The 19044-nt window shown below is 41.0% G+C and overlaps 1 protein-coding gene across 3 annotated transcripts; it reads left to right on the forward strand.

The window, feature by feature from the left end:
* The first annotated feature begins 5769 nt into the window (after positions 1 to 5769).
* STMP1 (short transmembrane mitochondrial protein 1) lies at positions 5770 to 12232 on the forward strand. 3 transcript variants are annotated; one of them, XM_029963662.1, is made up of 3 exons: positions 5770 to 5835; positions 9203 to 9257; positions 11775 to 12232. In XM_029963662.1, the coding sequence occupies exons 1-3, from the start codon at positions 5822 to 5824 to the stop codon at positions 11853 to 11855; spliced, it is 150 nt and encodes a 49-aa protein (XP_029819522.1). In that variant the 5' UTR covers positions 5770 to 5821; the 3' UTR covers positions 11856 to 12232. The 3 variants fall into 3 exon arrangements, with proteins under 3 accessions (XP_029819522.1, XP_017936385.1, XP_017936384.1); XM_018080896.2 differs by lacking the exon at positions 5770 to 5835 and adding an exon at positions 5921 to 6232 and having other exon boundaries at positions 9204 to 9257; XM_018080895.2 differs by lacking the exon at positions 5770 to 5835 and adding an exon at positions 5930 to 6265 and having other exon boundaries at positions 9204 to 9257.
* The last annotated feature ends 6812 nt before the right edge of the window (positions 12233 to 19044 follow it).

The following is a 19044-nucleotide window of genomic DNA, read 5'->3' on the forward strand; positions in this document are numbered from 1 at the left end:
TTTACTTGAAAAGAATTAATATGGACACTATAAACCAACTGTCTCTTCTATTCATAACTACATTTGAAAACCTGGCCTTAAACAACTTCAGTCTCACATGGTGAGTCAGTGACGCCATCTGTTCTTCTGTGAAAAATGTACTGGGCTACTGATCTGAGAACTCCAAGGAGTCTTTGGGATAGAGCATCTAAGAGGAGAGAGAAGGGAGTGGAAGTTATTTTGGAGAAGATGTTTTCAACTGGTTTAAATAACAATAAACTGCACTTCCATCAGAAAAGATTTGAGATTAGGTTTTTTTTCAGGTGGGCAATTATAGTTGGTACATTTAAAGGCAGTAAGTTCTGCTAATTTTTTTGATAAGCTGATTGCCCTGCAATTCTGATTTCTTAGTACATATTGTTGAATATGTATTATGTGTGTAATACATTCTGTATCCATTGTGTACTATAATAGTGCATGTCTCCATGCCAAGACAAAAAAATCCTGGATAATTACAACTCCTCAGAAACCTTGAAACCACACCACCGATTATATATAAGACATTTTACTAAAGCAAGGCAAAGAAAGTGGGCAGAACTAAAACCAAAACATATGGATTAAACATAATAAAACTTTAACAGAAATCCTACTATATGGTTTTCTGGCTCCATCTGGTGTTTATTTTACAGAACTTCTAGCTTAGGGAAATCTAGTTTCCACTCCCCTTTCCAAACATTGGAAATGAGGATTGGTATTAAAAGGATGTTTAAATTTATGTATCCTGAGGACTTACATTCAAAGTTGTATATTAGTTATTGTGAAGTTAAAAGAAGAACACTTTTTTAAATCAGTTTTTATATCTTGTGACTTAAATCATACTCAGATCTGAGAAAGGGCTTCTATGGCAAAGAATCAATTATCAATTTTCCTTAGGATATCAGTTAGAATGGTAAAATATTATTCCTCCCTACTAACCCTGCCTTGCTTACATTTTCATGATGGCTAAATCATCACTACTACTGCTTTATTCAAATACTACTGTTTTATTCAAATTAACCCTCAAACATTTGCAACACAAATACCAAAAGTTTCCACATCAAACCTTTTATTGGTGCTGCTTTCAAGTCAGAGAATAACATATTTACTGACTGTACAGAAAAAGTAAGTTGGAAGAAAGAGTGAGAAGATCATTGCTTGACTGTTCACTGGGTCAAATATTTGTAGACATACAGTCTGGGACATATTTCACTTTTAGGATCACAAAACCAGAGAATAAGGTTGGAAGGGACCTCAAAAGATAATCTGGTTCTAAATTTTGTGGCAAAGGGAGCTTATGAGATTATCTATTACCCTGTCCAAATGGATTTTTAAAACCTCTGGTGACAGGGCCTCTATCACGTCCCTGGGAAGGGGTACTGATTATTCTCACTGTATAAAACATAGAGTGAGATGTATAAAATAGTGAGATGAAAACTCTCCCAGTGCAACTTGTACCCATTGTCCCTTGTCTTTTCTATGTGGCTCCAGGTGAAGAGAGAATCTCTGTCCTCTTTGTGACTGCCCATTAAGTGCTGGAATATTGCAATGAGGTACTCCCTAAGCCTTGTTTTCTCCAAGGAGGAAAGAATTAACTTGTCCAGTCTTTCCTGCAAAACCATTGATCATCACCCTCCGAGTGAGGCCTGTGAACCAATTTCCTACCCATATGACAGCCCACCCATCCAGTCTGTATCTTGCCAGTTTGTCCAGGAGAAGGATGTGGGAAAATATATCAAATGCTTTGCTAAAGTCCAGCATCCACTGCTCTCTCCATGTTGACAGAAAATTTTATTCTGTTGTAGAATGTGATCAGGTCTGTTGTAGAATGTGATCAGGTTTGTCAGGCATGAGTAAATCCTTGCTGGCTTTTCCCAATCACACACTTCACGTGGTTTGTAATAGTTTCTATGAGGACTTTTTCCATCACTGCCTCACGGATTGACGTAAGACTAATGGGTCTTTAGTTTTCTGGGCCCTCCTTTGGGCCCTTGTGTATGGTATCTGCTCTTTTCCAGTCATTAGGGATATCCCTTGATCTCCATAACTTTTCAGATATTATAGACAGTGGCCCTGCAGTCATGTCAGCCACTTCTCTCATACTGGGGTGGATTCATCCAGGCCCATAGACTTATGTGGATATAAGAATATAAGCTCTTCTTTGTTAGCATTTCTCAAAATATGGTGGCATAACACCCTGCTTTTTCTACTGGGCTCAACATACAAAACTGTCTGGTTTGGTATGGTACATTCATAAACCATCAAACTTATTGTAAAAAACTGGGTAAATTAAATACTATTCTTTAAAAAAAGGATTCTCACTTTCCTTAAAGTGGACTACATATATACTGCACATGCACAATAAAAATAATATCAAATAAACATGAATGCATTTTCAAACATGATTTAGAAAATGAGAATAATGTAGAAGAGCCAGTACTTCCTGACAAACAAGCTTTCTGCATACCTCACGGGCTTGACTATACCTGCAGAACACCAGAGTACAGTACGTAACACTGAGAAAGTCTTTACCAGCAGCAAATGTATTAAAAATTATACATTTTTTTTGTCCCTATCTCAGTTAGAAAAATGAGTTTTCCAACCCTTCTCATTTTAAGTAGCTTACTCTTCTAGATTCTTGGTTACAAGGGACAAATTTGTTTTCAAAGATGTTGTTCATCGAATGTATGAGTATTACTGTGGCCAGTACAACTTGCCTATACATATTTATTGTTCAAAATTATTAGAATATCTCTATGTCTCATCTTCAAGTGACTGAAGAACTCACTGGACTTGTTATTTCAGCTTTGGTTTTGACTAAATGCATGCAGTAGCTCCTGGGATCTCAGTGTCACTCCGTGACTTTTGCACTCTTCTTTACACTGAAGATATTCACACTTCTGAATTCAGACATGCTGTTTTCTCACAAAGAAAAAAACCTCTATTTCCTAAGATATGTCTGTGTGATGGCAAGGTGAAAGGAGCTAATGCTGTAAGTCAGCTGTCAGTCTCACTGAGCACAGGTTTTCCTGAGGTAGTCAGCTGAGCACAGTGCACTCCTGCTTGGGCTGCTGCTCCTCATCCCATCCTTACTCCCCACACAGTTACCAATCTCTATCACCAAAGCTGGTAGCTACAAAAGAAGAAGCTGCATGAGCTACCTTAAAGAAGACCCAGACAGCCTTGTACCCCTGGTCTGAGAAGGATTATGAGTGGCAGCACAAGCAGGGAATGAAAAAAGTAAAGGAAATGAAAAGCAGGCCATTTAACCAACTCCTTCCCAAGCAGGTAAAACAAAATGGGTGCCATGCAGCACAATGGACTTCCTACACACCCTGAACATTGTTCAGAACAGCACTGGTGATGTTGGAGATGAGGCCTCTTCCTGATTCCTTCTCTTCTTCAAGAATAAGTAAATGCCCTCCAACCATGTTATGGCCAATGCCCAGAGTGGAGTAAGTGCTGCCTGCTAATGAGACTGTCTGGTCTGAAGTGAAGGCATATTTGAGGGACCTCAAAAAAAGAAGGTTTTGGGGTTTCTTGGTTTGGCTTTTCCCTTCCTCCCCCAAATATAAAAGCACAGTGGTTGCATTTATAACTAACAGACTGAGCTCTTCCTTCCAATAACACATGCCATCCATAATACCCACCCTCTACAGTCTCTATTCCAGAGTGATTCAGCATTGGCTGATGTAAATGGAATGGTTTTACTTTAAAGGAAAAAAAAATTTTGGCTGTCCATTAAATGTCACAGGAAATCCATGGCATGTAGGAAAATAACTGTGTACAGTACTGTAGAGCCAGGACTGTCTAACACATGTTGTATTTATTATAGTCTAAGCATAATAACAGCATTTTAAATGAGCAGAAAGCAGGAAAAGCCTTATCTGCCTGTGAATGTGGAGATATTATTATTACTGAAAGACTTATTTCCTCCTTCTGATTTCTGACATGTGCTCAGGTTGGGGTCTGTAACATTATCTTAGTGCTCTGATCCTGCACACATGTAGAAGGCCTCAGCATCAGGAAAATAGTTATTAGCAACTGATTTGTTCCTGTTTGCAGAACCAAGCTCATGTCTGAAACTCCTGGGAGAATCAGTCACTTCAGAAGGCAAGGAACTACAGCCCGGGCTCTTGTGACACACCCATCCAGACTTCTGTGTTGTTTTCAGATGTCAGCTCTGGTCCAGGGAGGGAAGCACAATGCAGCAGCTCTGGGGTCGCCTGAAATCAGGAGAAAGTTGTCTCAAGTCGGGATCTTACTACAGTATCACCAGAAAAAAAAAAAAAGATGTTACTTAATATCTTTCTGTGCTTCCTTTCCTAAAACGTGTAGGAGATACTTCTTTATCTCACAAGGTGCCTGCCCCAGAAAGGCAGGAAGCTACATGTTTTCTATTAGGTGGAGCATTTGAGCTTCCTGGGTAGTGAGACTTAATTTCAGTTAACTTGCTTTCAAGGGAGAGTGGCCTAATTGTTCCACAATAGACACATCTTGTGTTTTCTTAATTTATTTCTTTTTTAACCTGAAATGCTATGTGGAAAAAAAAAAAAAAAAGAGATCTGCAATAGAGTCCTCAGTATCTTACTCACTTTCAGCAGGAGAAATCTTTGTAACTGACATTTACTGCCCAAATCTCAATTAAGTGTAACCTTTAAAAGAAGCTAGAAGCTAAACCCAGGGCGTTTCACAAAGAACAAATACTCTTTATTTTCTAAACATACAAATTAAAAAAAAAAAAAAAAAAAAAAAAAAAAAAAAGAAGAAGAAGAAGTTAAAAAAACCAGGGGGCACAGGGTTTTTAAAAGCTGTTGTGGAATCAGAGGATGATTCAGGTAGGAGGGGACCTCAGGAAGTCCCTTGTCCAACCTCCTCCTCAGGGCTGGGTCAGCTCTGAGCTTAGAGTGGGTTGCTCAGAGTTTAACCCAGATGAGTTTTGAAAGCATCCGAAGGTGGAGATGGCACAATCTCTCTGGGCAATCTGTGCCTGCCTCCCTAGGGGACAAAAGAGTCTGTAAACCCAGTCCAGTCCTCTCATTCCATCTTGTCCCTGCCGTCTCACCCTCCAGCCGTGCACGGCAACGGAGACCATGGTCCCACCTGACCAATATCCCTTGCAGCCCGAGGGTGTTCTTTTATCCCTGCCATGGCTGCAGTTGTCACGCTCCTCCACCCTCCTCGCAGGGAGGTCTCCAGCATGATCCGTCCTGGAGCCCTCTGCTGAGCTTGCTCCAGCTTCTCCAAGTCCTTCCTGCCCTGGGGACCCAAACCTGGGGCCGTGTGTTACACTGGATGTGGTCTAGCGAGCGCCGAGTAAGGGAGGAACGACAACAACAAAAATAATAAATAAAAACAAAAGCTTTCTTTCAGCCTTCTCCGGCATGGGGGGGGGGCGCTGAGATTTTCCAAGCAGCGAGGCAGGGGCACTCAAATTACACAGGATTATAAGGGATTCCGTCCGGTCCTTGAGGACCCCGTCTTGAAATCACACGTGGAGTGAAAACTCGGTTCCCACGGCGCTCGGCACCCTGCGGACACGGCCGCCCCCGCCCTGCGCGGTCCCCTATCCCTTCGGCGCCAGGCAGCGGCGGCCGCGCCCTCCCCGGCCGGTCCCGGTCCCGGCCCCCGCCTGTGGGGAGGCGGCGGGGCCGCCCCGGGGCGCGGGCGGGCGGTGCTCGGCGCGGCCCTTCCCCGGCCATGGCGGCGAGGCGGCCGGCCGCCCCCGGAAGGGGAGCCCGCCGCCAACCGCCCGCTGACTTCCCCCGCTGTCGGGCGGGGAGGGAGCAGGGCAGGCGGGGGCGCCATGCTGCAGTTCTTTGGTAAGGCTTCCGCGGGCGGGCGGCGCCGCGCCATTTCGCGCGCGGCGGGGCGGGGCGAGGAGAGGCGGCGGCGGGGCCGCTGCCCGGGCAGGGGAGGGAAGCGCTGCGTTCGGTCACCGTGTGTTCGGTCACCGTGGTGTGACCCGGCTCCGTGTCAGTCTGGCGGCCGCGCCCAATTTTAGCTTCCCGGCAGCGCAGCATCCCTTGGGCGTTTTTCCTTCTCCTTCTCCTTTCCACCCGCCCTGTCCCGCTGTTCGGTACCCGCCGTGCGCAGCCCGACCGGACCCCCTTGTTCTCGCAGAACTGCTCTGAAAATGGGAGTCCCTGCCTTGTTTTTCCTCCAAAGCCGTGCCCTTAATTTGCCTTGGAGATTCAGCAGATTCTGCTTGCTCACGGTGATGCTCCGCTTGCTGCTCAAATTTCTTTGTGTAAGCGTAATACCTCCCTCCTTTGATGAGAGCAGGAGTGTCGGCCCTTTGCCATTTTGTGCACCCTTAAAAATTTATCGCCGGAGATGAGGATTTTTATATATAGAAGTTAGGGCGAGGGATCGTATTTCATTGCTGCCTTTCATTACACCCCCTTAAGAACAACAGAATTAGTAGACCGAATGTTTTTTTTATTTTTTTTTCATTTCAACACCCCTGATCCCCTAAACTCCTCTGGGTGCTTGAAGTTAGATGCCTGAAGTTAGACTACTCTCATTCAATACTTGATCGATGCTGGTATTTACTGCCAGATGTGGGAATAGATTCCCTGACCAATAACGTTCTTGTTTGTGCTGTTGCAAAGCATGGAAACAGCTTCCTATTTTTCATTCTAGAGATGTAAGGGCTGCCCTAGGGTTTTAGTTGTGTTCTGATATGTCCCAATAAATACAAACAATAAATGATATTCTTTCATCTTTTGTTGGGGGAAGATAACTCAGCTGGCTCATAAGTTTCATACCAGGCACTGATACAGAGGAAGAAGAGATGGCCTGTTGTAAGTTGGGAGAGCCTTGCCTGTTTTTTATAATGAATAAATAAGGCCTATTTCTTATCCCAACTTCATAATAACAAAGATGAAAGCCTCAGTCATTACTGTAGCTGTTTATAATCCCTCTCCACTCCAGTGAAAACAGTAAGGCTGAATATGGTTAGCCACTCTCAAAGTTTTTGTGTTTAGCAACTCTGCTGCTTGCTGCTAATGGTTTTTTGTTGCTAGATAAAAATATGACTTCTTGATTAGTGTGTGAAAGTTAGAAAAAAGATATACTTATTCTAGTTTTTTTCCCTACTTGGGTGTAAATTGGGTGTTTGACTCTTGCTCTCCCTTGTAAGGGCTGTAGCAGGGAGATAAAGGGATAATCTCACAAACCTTGTGTTTTTGCTGTCCAGAGTTAATCGTTAAAGAAGCATTTGCCAGTGATGCAACTTGAAATGCTTGGTAGAAATTGGAAGACCCTAAACTCTCATCAGCCCTGTTGTTTGTAGTCAACATGCACATTTTAACTGGCTATATGTTTTGCTTTCCATGTAATTTAAGTCTGAGTAGTGATTTTTTTTCCCATTGCTTGAATTGTCGACTCTAAAAACAAATGTTACAGGTGGATTGCTCTTCAGTGCAGTGCTAGACTTTTCAAATAAGGAGACACTTAAAGGGAGTACTGATCTCAGAACTGTCTGTACTGGATAAGATTTATCTCACAACAGAATGAGACATATATTGGAAATGTTCTAGGGTAAAAGCCTAGAAAACTGCTGATAAACAAGGCTAGGACCTGGTTTGTGTTTTCAAGTGGCTTTCCAGGCACTGCTAAGGATACGAGAAATTCTCCTCTGCATCTGAGTGATGTTCTGCATTAAGAAAAATCAGAAGTCTGGTTTGCATCAGTGCACTATTTGTTAGTATCTCCTGGAGTACCTCTTTAGCTGATAATTGGAACTACAGGAGCATTTGATAACCAGTGCAGTATACACACACTAAAAAGACTCTACTTGTTCTTAAATTGTTAAAGCCAAGCTCCTTAAAAAGTAATAATAAACAAGGAATAAGACCAAAAATCTGTTTAAGAAAATACTGAGGTAACTTGCAGTCATAATTCATTTGGCACCTCTCAGCAAATTTTAGTTTTCTATAGATAGATTTTCACCAGTGATGTTTACAGAGTCTGAATCACTGAGAAGATGAGCTGTGCTCTATGCTGCTTCTGGCATGGAAAAAATGTCTGGTCAGTATGAGATGGCCAAGTTGTTTTATGGACAGTGGGTTTATTTTTCTCAAAATAGTCTTAATTTGACAGCAGTGACCATGAGCAATAACAATTTTCTTAAGTAGAACTGGCCTCAGCTGTCATAGGGAATGATTTGTTTGCTGACAGTGAACAAAAGCACAGTGTTAGTAGTGTCCCCTTTCAAAACAGTTAAATGAGCTTTTGTAGTATAGGACATACTTATTTTAGAATGTAACAATAAAAAATGTAGGATACTGGTGAATGAAAATTTTATCACCTGTCTTTGAAGAGAGGAATTTCACTGCAGAACTGTTCTTATGCTTGAGGATTTTCCTGAGCTGGCAAACAGGGTTTAGGCCAGAAACTGCTTCTCTTTTGCTTTTGCCCCTCTTCCCAGGTGCAATTTTATGGACAACCTTCATCAACTACAAGTTTGCATAGTTGTCAAAAGAAGTTGTGCTTCCAACCAACAGTATTTTCCTACCTCAGAGGAGCCCCTCAATCAGAGTGGATTTGGCTGAGAACTAGAGGCTTAGGATCAGAAGGGTCTGTCTGGAAGCTGGGCAGCTGTTATTGCAGAAGAGAAGTAGCAGGTTTACACCAGTTTAAGTTGATGTACCCTTAGACCTTTTGAGACTGTGATCATTGTGCAATCAGAGCCTCTGTTCTGACCTTCAAGCTTGTGAACCTTTTTTTTGCTTTATACAAAGACATAACACAGTAATATATGTATGTCCTTTTCCAACACTGAGCATCATTTTAGTGGGGTGTTGCTTTAGGCTTTTCCATCACGGACCAAAAGTTTTGTGGTATGTAAGTCCCTGTTGCTATCTCCTCCATTTTTGTAGGAGGTAGTGCCTTTGTGGGTATGCAGAGAACCTTACAAAGGGGTTCATAGCTTCATTCAAATGGTCTTAGAGATGTGTATTAAAAAACAACTGTGCACAGTGTTTTGGAAATGATGGCAAGGTTTTCCTGGTGAGGGAGATGGGTAAAACTGGACCCCTCTGGATGAAAGATGAGAAATTAAGTAGGAGTGGAGTTGAAACTCTTTAATCTTTACATGACTTGCAATATCCCTTTCTCTTTATTTTAACCAAATATGCTTTTAATGAAAGAATGTTAACTCTTCTCCCTTTCTTCCTTTTTAGCTTGGTTTTACTCTTGGCAATGTGGTTGGGATGTATATTGCTCAGAACTATGATGTGAGTATCCTTGTATTCTCAGAGTTAAACCTATTCTGAACTGAAAATATAATACTGTCTTCCCTCATTTGGAACTAAATCGGTTTTTATTTTGGGTTATTTTATTTAAACAGAATGCAGATCTTACTGACTTCAGTTACAAGAGCAACTCAAACTTTTTCAGGAAGAATTTCTTCACTGTAGTCAGGCTTGGGAACGGGCTGTCCAGAGAAGTGGTGGAACCACCATCCCTGCAGGTGTTCAAGAAATGACTGGGTGTGGCACTTAGTGCTTTGGTCTAGTTGACAAGGTGATGTTTGATCAAAGGTTGGACTTGGTGATCTTGGAGGTCTTTTCCAACCTTAATAGCAAAAAAAAACAAAACAGAAAAGTGGAACCAAAACATTTACCTCTCTGGCATCTTCTCTGTGACAGTGTAATTCTTAAAGCCTTAACTGTTGTTCAGGTATCTACATAGATAGAGACAGGAGAAATGGAAAAGATTTAGCAATTGTTCATGGGTTTTACCTGCACTAAAATACTGGTTTCCTGACTCTGATAGCCTGTCTGTTTGTTAATTAAAAATCCTCAGAGTATGCGAAATGTCTGTCTTCTGTACCAATAATGAAAATAAATTCTACCAGCTTTTTTTGAAAATTCAGCACCTGCTCCTACTTCAAAAAGTGTATTGGCCTGCAATCTATCTTTCCTTCTTTTTTCATGGTGAGAAAAGAAAAGGAATTTTCTTTCCTCAGTTCTCACAGTTAACAGAGTTTTCAGTGTGAAGGGGCAGAAGATTTCAAGCTGAGTCTTCAATATATGCTTTTAAACTTCTGTAGAGTCAGGAGGATTCTTTGGAAGAGCAGCGCCACTTAGTTGACAGGCTAGAGGAGTTAATAACGTTTAACATGCTTTTTTCTTAATTCTTATGCGATCTGTATTAGCCTAATAAAAAAAAAAATTTAAAAAAATCAAAACAAAAACGAGTTGTTGAGGCTCTGATGGCATTTATCTTTTGCTTTCTTCTCATCTTCAGTATTGAAGTCATCTTGCTTAAAAAAATTGATACATTTTGCTCCTTGTTTATGCACGTGATGTCTCCTGTCAGTCACTCCAGTGAGAGTACTAATGAAAGGCTAGTGTTTCTTTCTAGTGTGTGCTTTAAAGTGTTACAAAAATGTAGTCATAAGAATATGGATGTATCAATATGTATCATAAACATGGTATAGTGCTTTTCTGGCAGCACTAATAAGGTATTGCCACAAGAGGGGGACTCAGGCTTTTAGTTTGCAGGAAATGGTTCCCTGGGAATGTAACATTGACTTGCAGGATGAACATGGTAATTTTATTGCTGGTATTGAAGATGGCTTGTTTTTGATGACATCTGAGATAAACTTGTCATAGCGAGGTGCTAATTCTGCAGCTGCACACACGTGTGCTCAGTTGTAAGCACAGGGAGGTTCTGGTGACAGCATTGGAGTTCTCTTGGTTTAGTTTAAATGTCAGGCTGGGCTCTTAATTTTGTTTACTCCAACAGAGCTTACTTTTGAAAAGGAAGGCAAGAGCAACTTATGTTACTGGTACTGTCAGCCTCAGATCACCCAATAGGAGAACTGCAGTCTGTTTGGAGTAACTTCTGCTCTGTGGTCAGGTTACATATGAAGTAAAAGCCCTTGATTTTTTTTTTCCACAACTACTTGTGGAAACTTGTCTTAAATTTAATTTTAATCAGCTAGCTTGTAAAATCCCACATTGTCACTTCCCAGTTTTAGCTAGAGTCATGAGATAATCTATTCCTCGCCCTTAAAAGTTGCAGCATTTTTTTCAAGTTACCAAAATTTACTGTTGGATTATTTGATCAAAATTCTCTTATTTGCAAAAGAAAGCTGAAGTTTTGAAGCTTACAAGCAGTAAATTGAATTTTCATTCAAGTGTGAAACTGCAAAAGGTTGCCAATTTGCAATGCAGTAGAATTTTGTTCTACTGTGGGATTTTGTTCCCCATAGTGTGGGATTTTGTTTCCCACAAGACAAATCAGGAGTATTTCTTAATAAATTTCTTGAGAACATAATTGATGCTCTTAAACATCTCTTTTGTCTCAGGTTGTGACCACTATAGTGCAGTCTAATTTCCCCTTCAAAAGTCTGTGTATCAGTGTTTAAATCTGCTTGTTCTTGGCAGTTCCTCCTCTCTCAGTGAGGAAACCAGACTGGTCTTACTAAATTTCCTGTACAGTGGTCTTTTTTCCTTTCTCCTTTTCCCATCACCACTGGCTGACTACTAGCCTTAACAACCTAAAATATTTCCTGAAGCCTCCTGTGAGGTGCTTTCATCTGCTTTTTGCTTGATATTGCTTTGATTTTAACCTCTGTGCAAGGCAACAGATACTGGAAGTATCTTCTAGAAACCATAGAATTTAGAAATCCTAGAATTTCTTGCTGTGTTTTTGGTATTGTTTTTCCTGATAAGACTTATGTAGCTCAGTATTTTGTTAATTTGTGTAGGTTTTGATGAATGTTTTTTCTTTTGTCTTTAAAGATTCCTAACATTGCGAAGAAGCTTGAAGATTTTAAGAAGGATGTGGAGGCTAAGAAGAAACCTCCCAGTGACAAGTCCTGAAAGAGCAGTGTTCCCCAGGTCACCTCTGTGTGTGCATCAAGGATGCAATTTATCTTTCAGGCAACAAGGGTCAAGTAGAGGGTTGGCATGGGAGGTTCCTCCACTCTTAGTCTCCTAGAACTGGAATGTCCTTCTTTTGAGAGAGCAACCGTGAACTTTACCTGGGACTGATTTTCAAGGGTTTCAGAATTTCAATTTGCAGCTGATGTGTGACTGGATAAGTTTGTATTTTTCATTATTTCTTTTCCTAATATTTTGTAACCCATTTTTACCTGATCCAACTGGAGTTGTTAGCCCTGTTACTATGTGTACCTCACACTTTGTAGTGCCCTAGTCCTTAGAACTTCACAAAAGAAATTAAATGCATCAAGAAGGAACTTTCAGGTTTCTTGTCGTTTGTTGTGAGCAGCGGTACTTCACTGTCTTTAAGATCCAATTCCATTGTTGGAGATGCCAAACTTCATTTGTCAAGGTATGAATCTGTGGAAGGGGGGGAGCTCCTGCTTTTCCCCTTATGTTGAATGATCACTTCCAGCAGCACAGACTTTGTACAAACATAGCTGATTTCAAAAAGTGTAAAAGGCCTTTGTCTCTGCTGCTCCTTCCTTCTCAGGGGGAGGGCTCCTTGTACTCTTTCCCTGCTCCAGTGTGGGTCTTGGTAAAAGGTCACAGATCTGGGTCACAGGTTATGGGTCATGTCAGAGGGAACAGACCTGGGTCATACTTTCAAGGAGTATTCTGTTATCCAGGTAAAGGAAACAGAGCGCACCTTGCGTCTCAGTGCCAGACTCCAGCACTTTCCTGGTGTAAGTGGTGCCAGTCTCATTTCCATGTGCTGTTGAGCTCTGGTCTGCATTGGAGCCCATGGTGAGGGAAGACTGCAGATCCCACATTCTATGTTAGTCCCAGGGCTGTCGTGGCTTAACCCCAGCTGGCAATTCAGCCCCATGCAGCTGCTGACTCGCTGCTGCCCGTGGGGTGGGGAGAGAATTGGAAGAGTAAAAGCAAGAAATCTCACGGATTGAGACAAAGACAGTTCAACAGGTAAAGCAAAAGCCACATGCTAGTAAAGCAAAACAAGGAATTCCTTCACCACTTCCCATTGGCAGGCAGATGTTCAGCTATGCCTGGAAAAGCAGGGCTCCAACACGTGTGATGGTGATGTGGGAAGACAAAACACCATCACTTTGAATGTCTCCCCCTTCCTTCTTCCACAGCTTTAGGTGCTGAGCATGTCACCATGGAGTATCACTGGAGTCAGTTGGGAGCAGCTGTCCCAGCTGTGTCCCTTCCCAACTTCTTGTGCCCCTCCAGCCTCCTCAGACCTGGATGCTGGGGTGAGGTGAGATGCAGAAAAGGCCTCGACTCTGTGTAAGCTCTGCTTAGCAAGAACCAAGACATCCCTGAATTATCCACACTGTTCCCAGCACAAACCCAAAACACAGCCCCATACCAGCCAGCTATTGTGAAGAAGATTAACTCTGCCCCAGCCAACACCAGCACCAGTGCACTCTCCACCCCTACAGGGCGGAGAACGCCAGGTGCCCACCAAAGCTGCTCTGTCACTCCAGTCTTCAGCTGGATAGGGGAAAGAATAGAAGGAGAGCTTCGTGGGTCAAGATGAGGACAGGGAAAGATCACTCATCAATTACTGTCACAGGCAAAACTAGCTTGACTTGGAGAAATTAATTGAGTTTATTACCAATGAAATCAGAGTAGGATAATGAAAAATAAAACTGTCTCTTAAAACACCTTCCCCCTACCCTCTCCTTCTTTCCTGAGTTCTCTACCTCCTGCCCCTGAGTGGTTTAGAGAGACAGCAAATGGCAGCTTTAGTCAGTTCATCACACATTTGACTTTAACTTACATTTCAACTGCATTGTTTCTTCCACCATCTCTTGTTTCTTATACTGTCTCCTCCCCTTCTTTTCTTCCTGCTTGGTTGCTTGATGATGTCTCTGGATTGCTGTGGAGGATGGGAGACAGAAGAACTATCTTCCATACATGGTGGGCAGGTGGAGATCAGCAGTTATGCTGTGAATCCAAACCATTCCTTTTATGTACTTAATGGTCCAGTTTGTGTGTAGTTGTTCTAAGTATGCTTTTTTTTACTGCTTCTTGGTGTGGAACAAGGGCCAGAGCTCAGTATTTCTCTCAGGTATGTCTGGTATTCTCATTAATTCCTCATTTGTGTGTATGGTCTTTAGCCCATTGCCTTTGGTTCAGTTGTCTACCATGTATTTTCTTAGGATTAGAACTAGTTATCTGCTGTCCCCATTATTGTTTGTCTGGTATGCTACTTTTCACCCACTGCAGCCACTAAAAACCCTGGTGTGTGAGAAAATACACATCTTATTGTAGCACTTCTGTTTGAAACCATAACTTTGCACAAATTCTGTTGTAAATTCTGAACAAAAATTTGCAGTAATTTGAATAGATGTGAATCTTATTAATGCAACAATCTGCCAAATAAAATTTATTTCATTTTTTCCTGTAAAATAGAAGAGTTCTATCAGCTCTGTGAGGTGGCTTAAATCACTGAGTCCACTTGACAGTCTTTAGCAGGATATGAGGGACAAAGAAAAGTGCCAGAAAGACATCCTCCTTGCTTTTATTAGGAATACCTAGTGACAGGCTGGTATGGACAAGTAGGAGGAACAAGCATAGTGAATGGCCTGTGTTAGTTCAGGCTCTTGATTAAAGCATACCTGGAGTGTTTCTCCATTAGTGTTTTAGTTAGGATAAAGATTGTGCCTTCTGAGTGAATTGTCCTTTTATCATGCTTTGATTCTCATCACAGGAAATCTGTAGGGCACATGGACTGGATTCTTCTTAGAAGAGACTAAATCAGATGATGTGCTTTGATCTCTAATGGGTGTTTAGTCCATTAGACAAGCCTGGAGACATTCAGAAGGAAAATATCCCAAGGTTTGGCGACTGTTTTGCTCTATTAGTGGACCCAGTGGAGTGCACTGTTTGGTATAAACATAGCATGAAAGCTTTTAAGTACAAGACTCTCTATGTACCGATTGTAATTTTCAGGCTTGACCACAAAGCCTTTAATTTGAATATATGAGTGGATTCCAAGTTCAAGAGTTCTCGCTAATCATTAAAGACAAATTTACAGAATACCATACACCAAACTTCTGCATCTTTGCCAAAGTTTGGTGATGACAGAGTTCTTCCACAATGCTATCATGCAACAGAGGAAAGTATTCCTCATGTAAGTATTCTCCTTAAGGAATATAAATATATATAAAGAATATTTCACCTGCAATTTTCCATCCTTCCTTTCACCTCTTCCCTGAAATATGTAGCTCACATAAAAGCTTTCAGTCTTTGCAAAGAGTTATTTGACAGGTTTAAAAGCCACCTCAGGTCAGACAATCTTAGTAATGATGCTACCAACTCTCCCTTGGGTAAACACTCAAAAAAACTTAAACAGAGAGAAGTGGTTTTACCAACTAGCATTAGCTATCAGAAACCTTGTGGTAGTAGTATGTGTTGAAGATACCCAGATTGTGCTTGGTGAAGGCAGTTCACAAATAAAGTACAGTGAGGTTTAGATTTACTGAAGTAGTACTGTACACTCTGGTTCTTGAGCAAGGTTTCCATTACCTTTCATAGACTTCAGACCTGACTGAAAGAATTTTTTTCCGTGCACAAAAGCTTTTCCGTAGAGTGAGATAGCAGTGCACAGCTGTTCTGATGCTTTCATAGATAGGATGAACTTAGTTTCCCTAAACTTCCTCCCCACCCTCCCACATCTTTCTTTCCTATTCTTGAGCAGACCATTGAAAAATACTGGCTCTAACCCATTCGTATTTCTTTGCTTACCATAAAAAATCATGTTACTGTTTAAAATTACATTATTTCTTTCCTCAAACATGCTTTATGTTCTTCCCTTTCTTTACATGAGAATGAGAAGGGAAATAATATTCAAAATATCTGTATTTGTTGCCAAACAGGCCAGTGTTACTCTCAAAAGTGTAATTTGGAGCTCTTTTGAGCTGAGTATTCCAAGCAGATGTTAGGGTTTGTTTGGGTTTTCCTATCATATTAGGAAGTGAATGAGCTACAGCTGTAATGCTGTAGAAACAATATATGCTCATTAATATTGAAGACAGGACTTCTGAAGTGTTTCACACTGTTTTCAACACTTTCCATTTTAGCTCAAGCTGGGTTTTTGTTGCCCACATAGTAAGCTGCAAATCCGCAAAACATTGTAACACAGTTCCTGTCAACTTTGCAACTACCATATAACATTTTACCTCACCTGAGGTTACCCTAGGTGATACTAAAGTTTATCTTTCAGAGGGCAGAGGATATGCACAAATAATGACTGCTTGATGCAGATCTTGCATCTGGGGGCTCAGAGTGCTTTGGATGCAGTGGTGTCATAGCAGGGTGCAAAGGATGGATGTGCTGTGAAGATAGGTAGGAGCAAGTTTCCCACTTAACATGGGTCCTGTGAATTTCTGCCCATTTCAAATGCCTATGTGGATAGCTGAGATTGCCAGCTAAAATATATAGTCTTCCCTCCTTTGCTAAAAACAATTGTATTCATTTTTTTGTATTGATTCTTTCGAGACATGTCCTAGGAGCTGAAAGTTCAAGGCAAAATGGGAGGAAAGGAATATATGAGCTACTAACAGACTTTTAAAATATTTACTGTGGATTGAGGCTATTGACCTGTGATGGAAAATGCTGCCCTAAGGCTCCTCTAAGATCATCTTCCATTGAACACAGTAAAGGGTCAGTACTGAAAATATACAACATTTCAGGTAGCAAAGCTAATTATTAGCTTACTGGGTACCAAAATTCAAGTAAAGGTGGTGGATATACCTCACAGAACTTCAGTAACATGGATGTTCAGTGGTTCTGTTTTATGCAGAACCACAGCCCCTTGTGCCCTGATGTGTGCTTCATCCCTGGTGAAACTGAAACATTGAAAAGAAAGAAACTGGAATTTTCAGTATTACTAAGGTGTTGATTTCATAAGCCTAGGTTATTGCAGAAATAAAATTGTGCATTGATATTTGTATGTAAAAATCAATATCAATATTCTGTAAGGGATGCAGAATTACTTTGAATATTAAGAAGTGATGGTGGATATGGGAGTGTGTATATTACTGATAAAATCCAGAGGAAGTTTCCTATACAATTCTATTTATTTTTGCCTCAGAGGGACAAAGAAAGAGATATACAATTTTATTTGTTAAATTTCTTGATGGTATATGTTAACATTTATTTTAAAAAGTCCCAAGTCAAGGTAATTTTTATTGAATTTGCACTGTCATAAAATAATTGTGGAGGTTATCTGCTTTTTTACCTGATACATGCATTAATCACAGATGATCAATTTTATTTTCTTGTAAAATAAAGCAAATTTCATAAATTGCCTTCCAAAGACAATTCCGGCTTGCCTTTAATACATCTGGAAGTACCTAAATACCTCAGTCCTGTAAATCACTGGCTCAAACCATAACTACACCAGTAACTTTCCTACCCCGTGAGCCCAAATGCTGAAGTGGAACATTCTGTTGGTTTTCTTTGTGAAAACAGGGATGCTGCAACATTTAGTTACACAGATTAGAGCCTTTCTCTGTCATCTTCACCTTTTGGGCCCAAAGATGCAATCTAAGGAATAAGATATTAATCAACATATATATTTAAAAAAAAAAACAATATAAGGGCCTGTTTTAAATTCTATTATTCACATTTTCTGCAATCCAGAGAGAACTGAACAGCCCATGTATAAGTATTAGGTACAGCTATCATGCTCTGCTTTTTTCTCTGAGAAATAAAACATTATCAGCTACAGAATGAATAATTCTTCTTTGTAAATCACCTCAATTTACTTCAGTTAAAATGTTCAGGTTTTATATTACTGTGAAAAAAAAAAATATGTAGCCTTAATAAAATTCTAGTAAAAGGTAATATAAAAATATAAAAATAACCTACTGCTACTAGTCAATGTGGTTCTACTCTTTGGACAGGAATCTTAAATTCTGAGCTGAAAGCAGAACTTTTGTTTTTAAGGCTCAGTGTATGTGCTGAATCTTGAAAAATGAATCTTGAAAGCATCTGGGAATTGCTTAGTTTGAAATCAGGCTTGCCTCCCTTAAGAAAATACTTCTGCTTTGGTTATTGGCAAAGGCAAATTTGAAGTCAAGTGACAGTGCACTATAAATTACCTGTGAAAATTTCCCACTCCTTTGTCTGTTTGCCATTTATTATAATTTAAAAAAAAAAATAATAAAAAAAAAGCAGCAATCAGCAGCCATTGCTGTCACACTATGAGCCATGCAGCTTGCCCAGTCCTAAACTTCTTCACCTGCTGCTATGTATACTCATATGTCTAAGGGTGGCATCTGGGCATGCACTGACTGATCTGATGTGGGCATGCACTGACTGGGGCATGCACTGACTGATCTGATATGGAAAAAAGGGCCAATACATCACACTGCCTTCCTGCAACTGCCTGGTGGGACATGGCAGTGACAAGTGCCAGCAGCTGTGAACATGAAAATGTGCCAAGAGCACCAAAAGAGGAGAAACAGTCTGTTGGGGAAATTCATTGCCTGAGTCCACGCCAAATTCTCTGCACCAGTCTCACGAGACACAAACTATACCAGTGCCTCATGGAAATGTTTCTGAAGAAATATTGCTTGAGATGTGCAACACAGCACCAAGCAGTTTCCATTTACCTACTGTTATTGCTGTTATTACTGAAGAGTGTTGCAGGACACTGTTTGATTTGTGAGTAATTCCAGATCTCCCTAAAGCTGACTGGTGTGCCAGCTGCTCATCTCTTGCAAATGAGAATATCCTGTGTTCATATCCCCTGATAAAGGTCTGGGATAGCAAGGTGTGATGGGAGCTGAGCAGAGCCAAGAAATTAGTATTAGGAGGGTAGAAAGTGATTTGTTGCTGAGCAGTGAGGCAATTTGAAGGTACTGGTGGATGAAGCGTGAAGTGAAAAGGATTAGAAGATGAGTGCAGAGTAAAAGGTACAGAGCAGCTAAAGCCTTAGGAAGAAAGCAAGCCAGAAAGAGTTTCTTGGCAGGGGGAGAAGGGTTGAAAGTAACTTTAGGCACTGTGAACAGAGAGATGTTCTGCTTGTTGTGTGTGGGGACAGGACTGCTGGTATTGCTCAAGCTGAAGTGCTTGTTCACAGAGAAACATG

This window comes from Manacus vitellinus, unplaced genomic scaffold, assembly GCF_001715985.3.
Source record: "Manacus vitellinus isolate BGI_N305 unplaced genomic scaffold, ASM171598v3 scaffold_5_pilon, whole genome shotgun sequence".
In the NCBI taxonomy this organism is placed as follows: Eukaryota; Metazoa; Chordata; class Aves; order Passeriformes; family Pipridae; genus Manacus; species Manacus vitellinus.

What these genes read in the sequence shown, in the direction of transcription:
- STMP1 (XM_018080895.2), top strand. Translation starts at nt 6,152, where the DNA reads ATGGGAGTCCCTGCCTTGTTTTTCCTCCAAAGCCGTGCCCTTAATTTG. An exon ending in TGCTGCTCAAATTTCTTTGT is followed by an intron (nt 6,266 to 9,203) that starts GTAAGCGTAATA and finishes CTTCCTTTTTAG; the next exon opens with CTTGGTTTTACTCTTGGCAA. An exon ending in ATATTGCTCAGAACTATGAT is followed by an intron (nt 9,258 to 11,774) that starts GTGAGTATCCTT and finishes TTGTCTTTAAAG; the next exon opens with ATTCCTAACATTGCGAAGAA.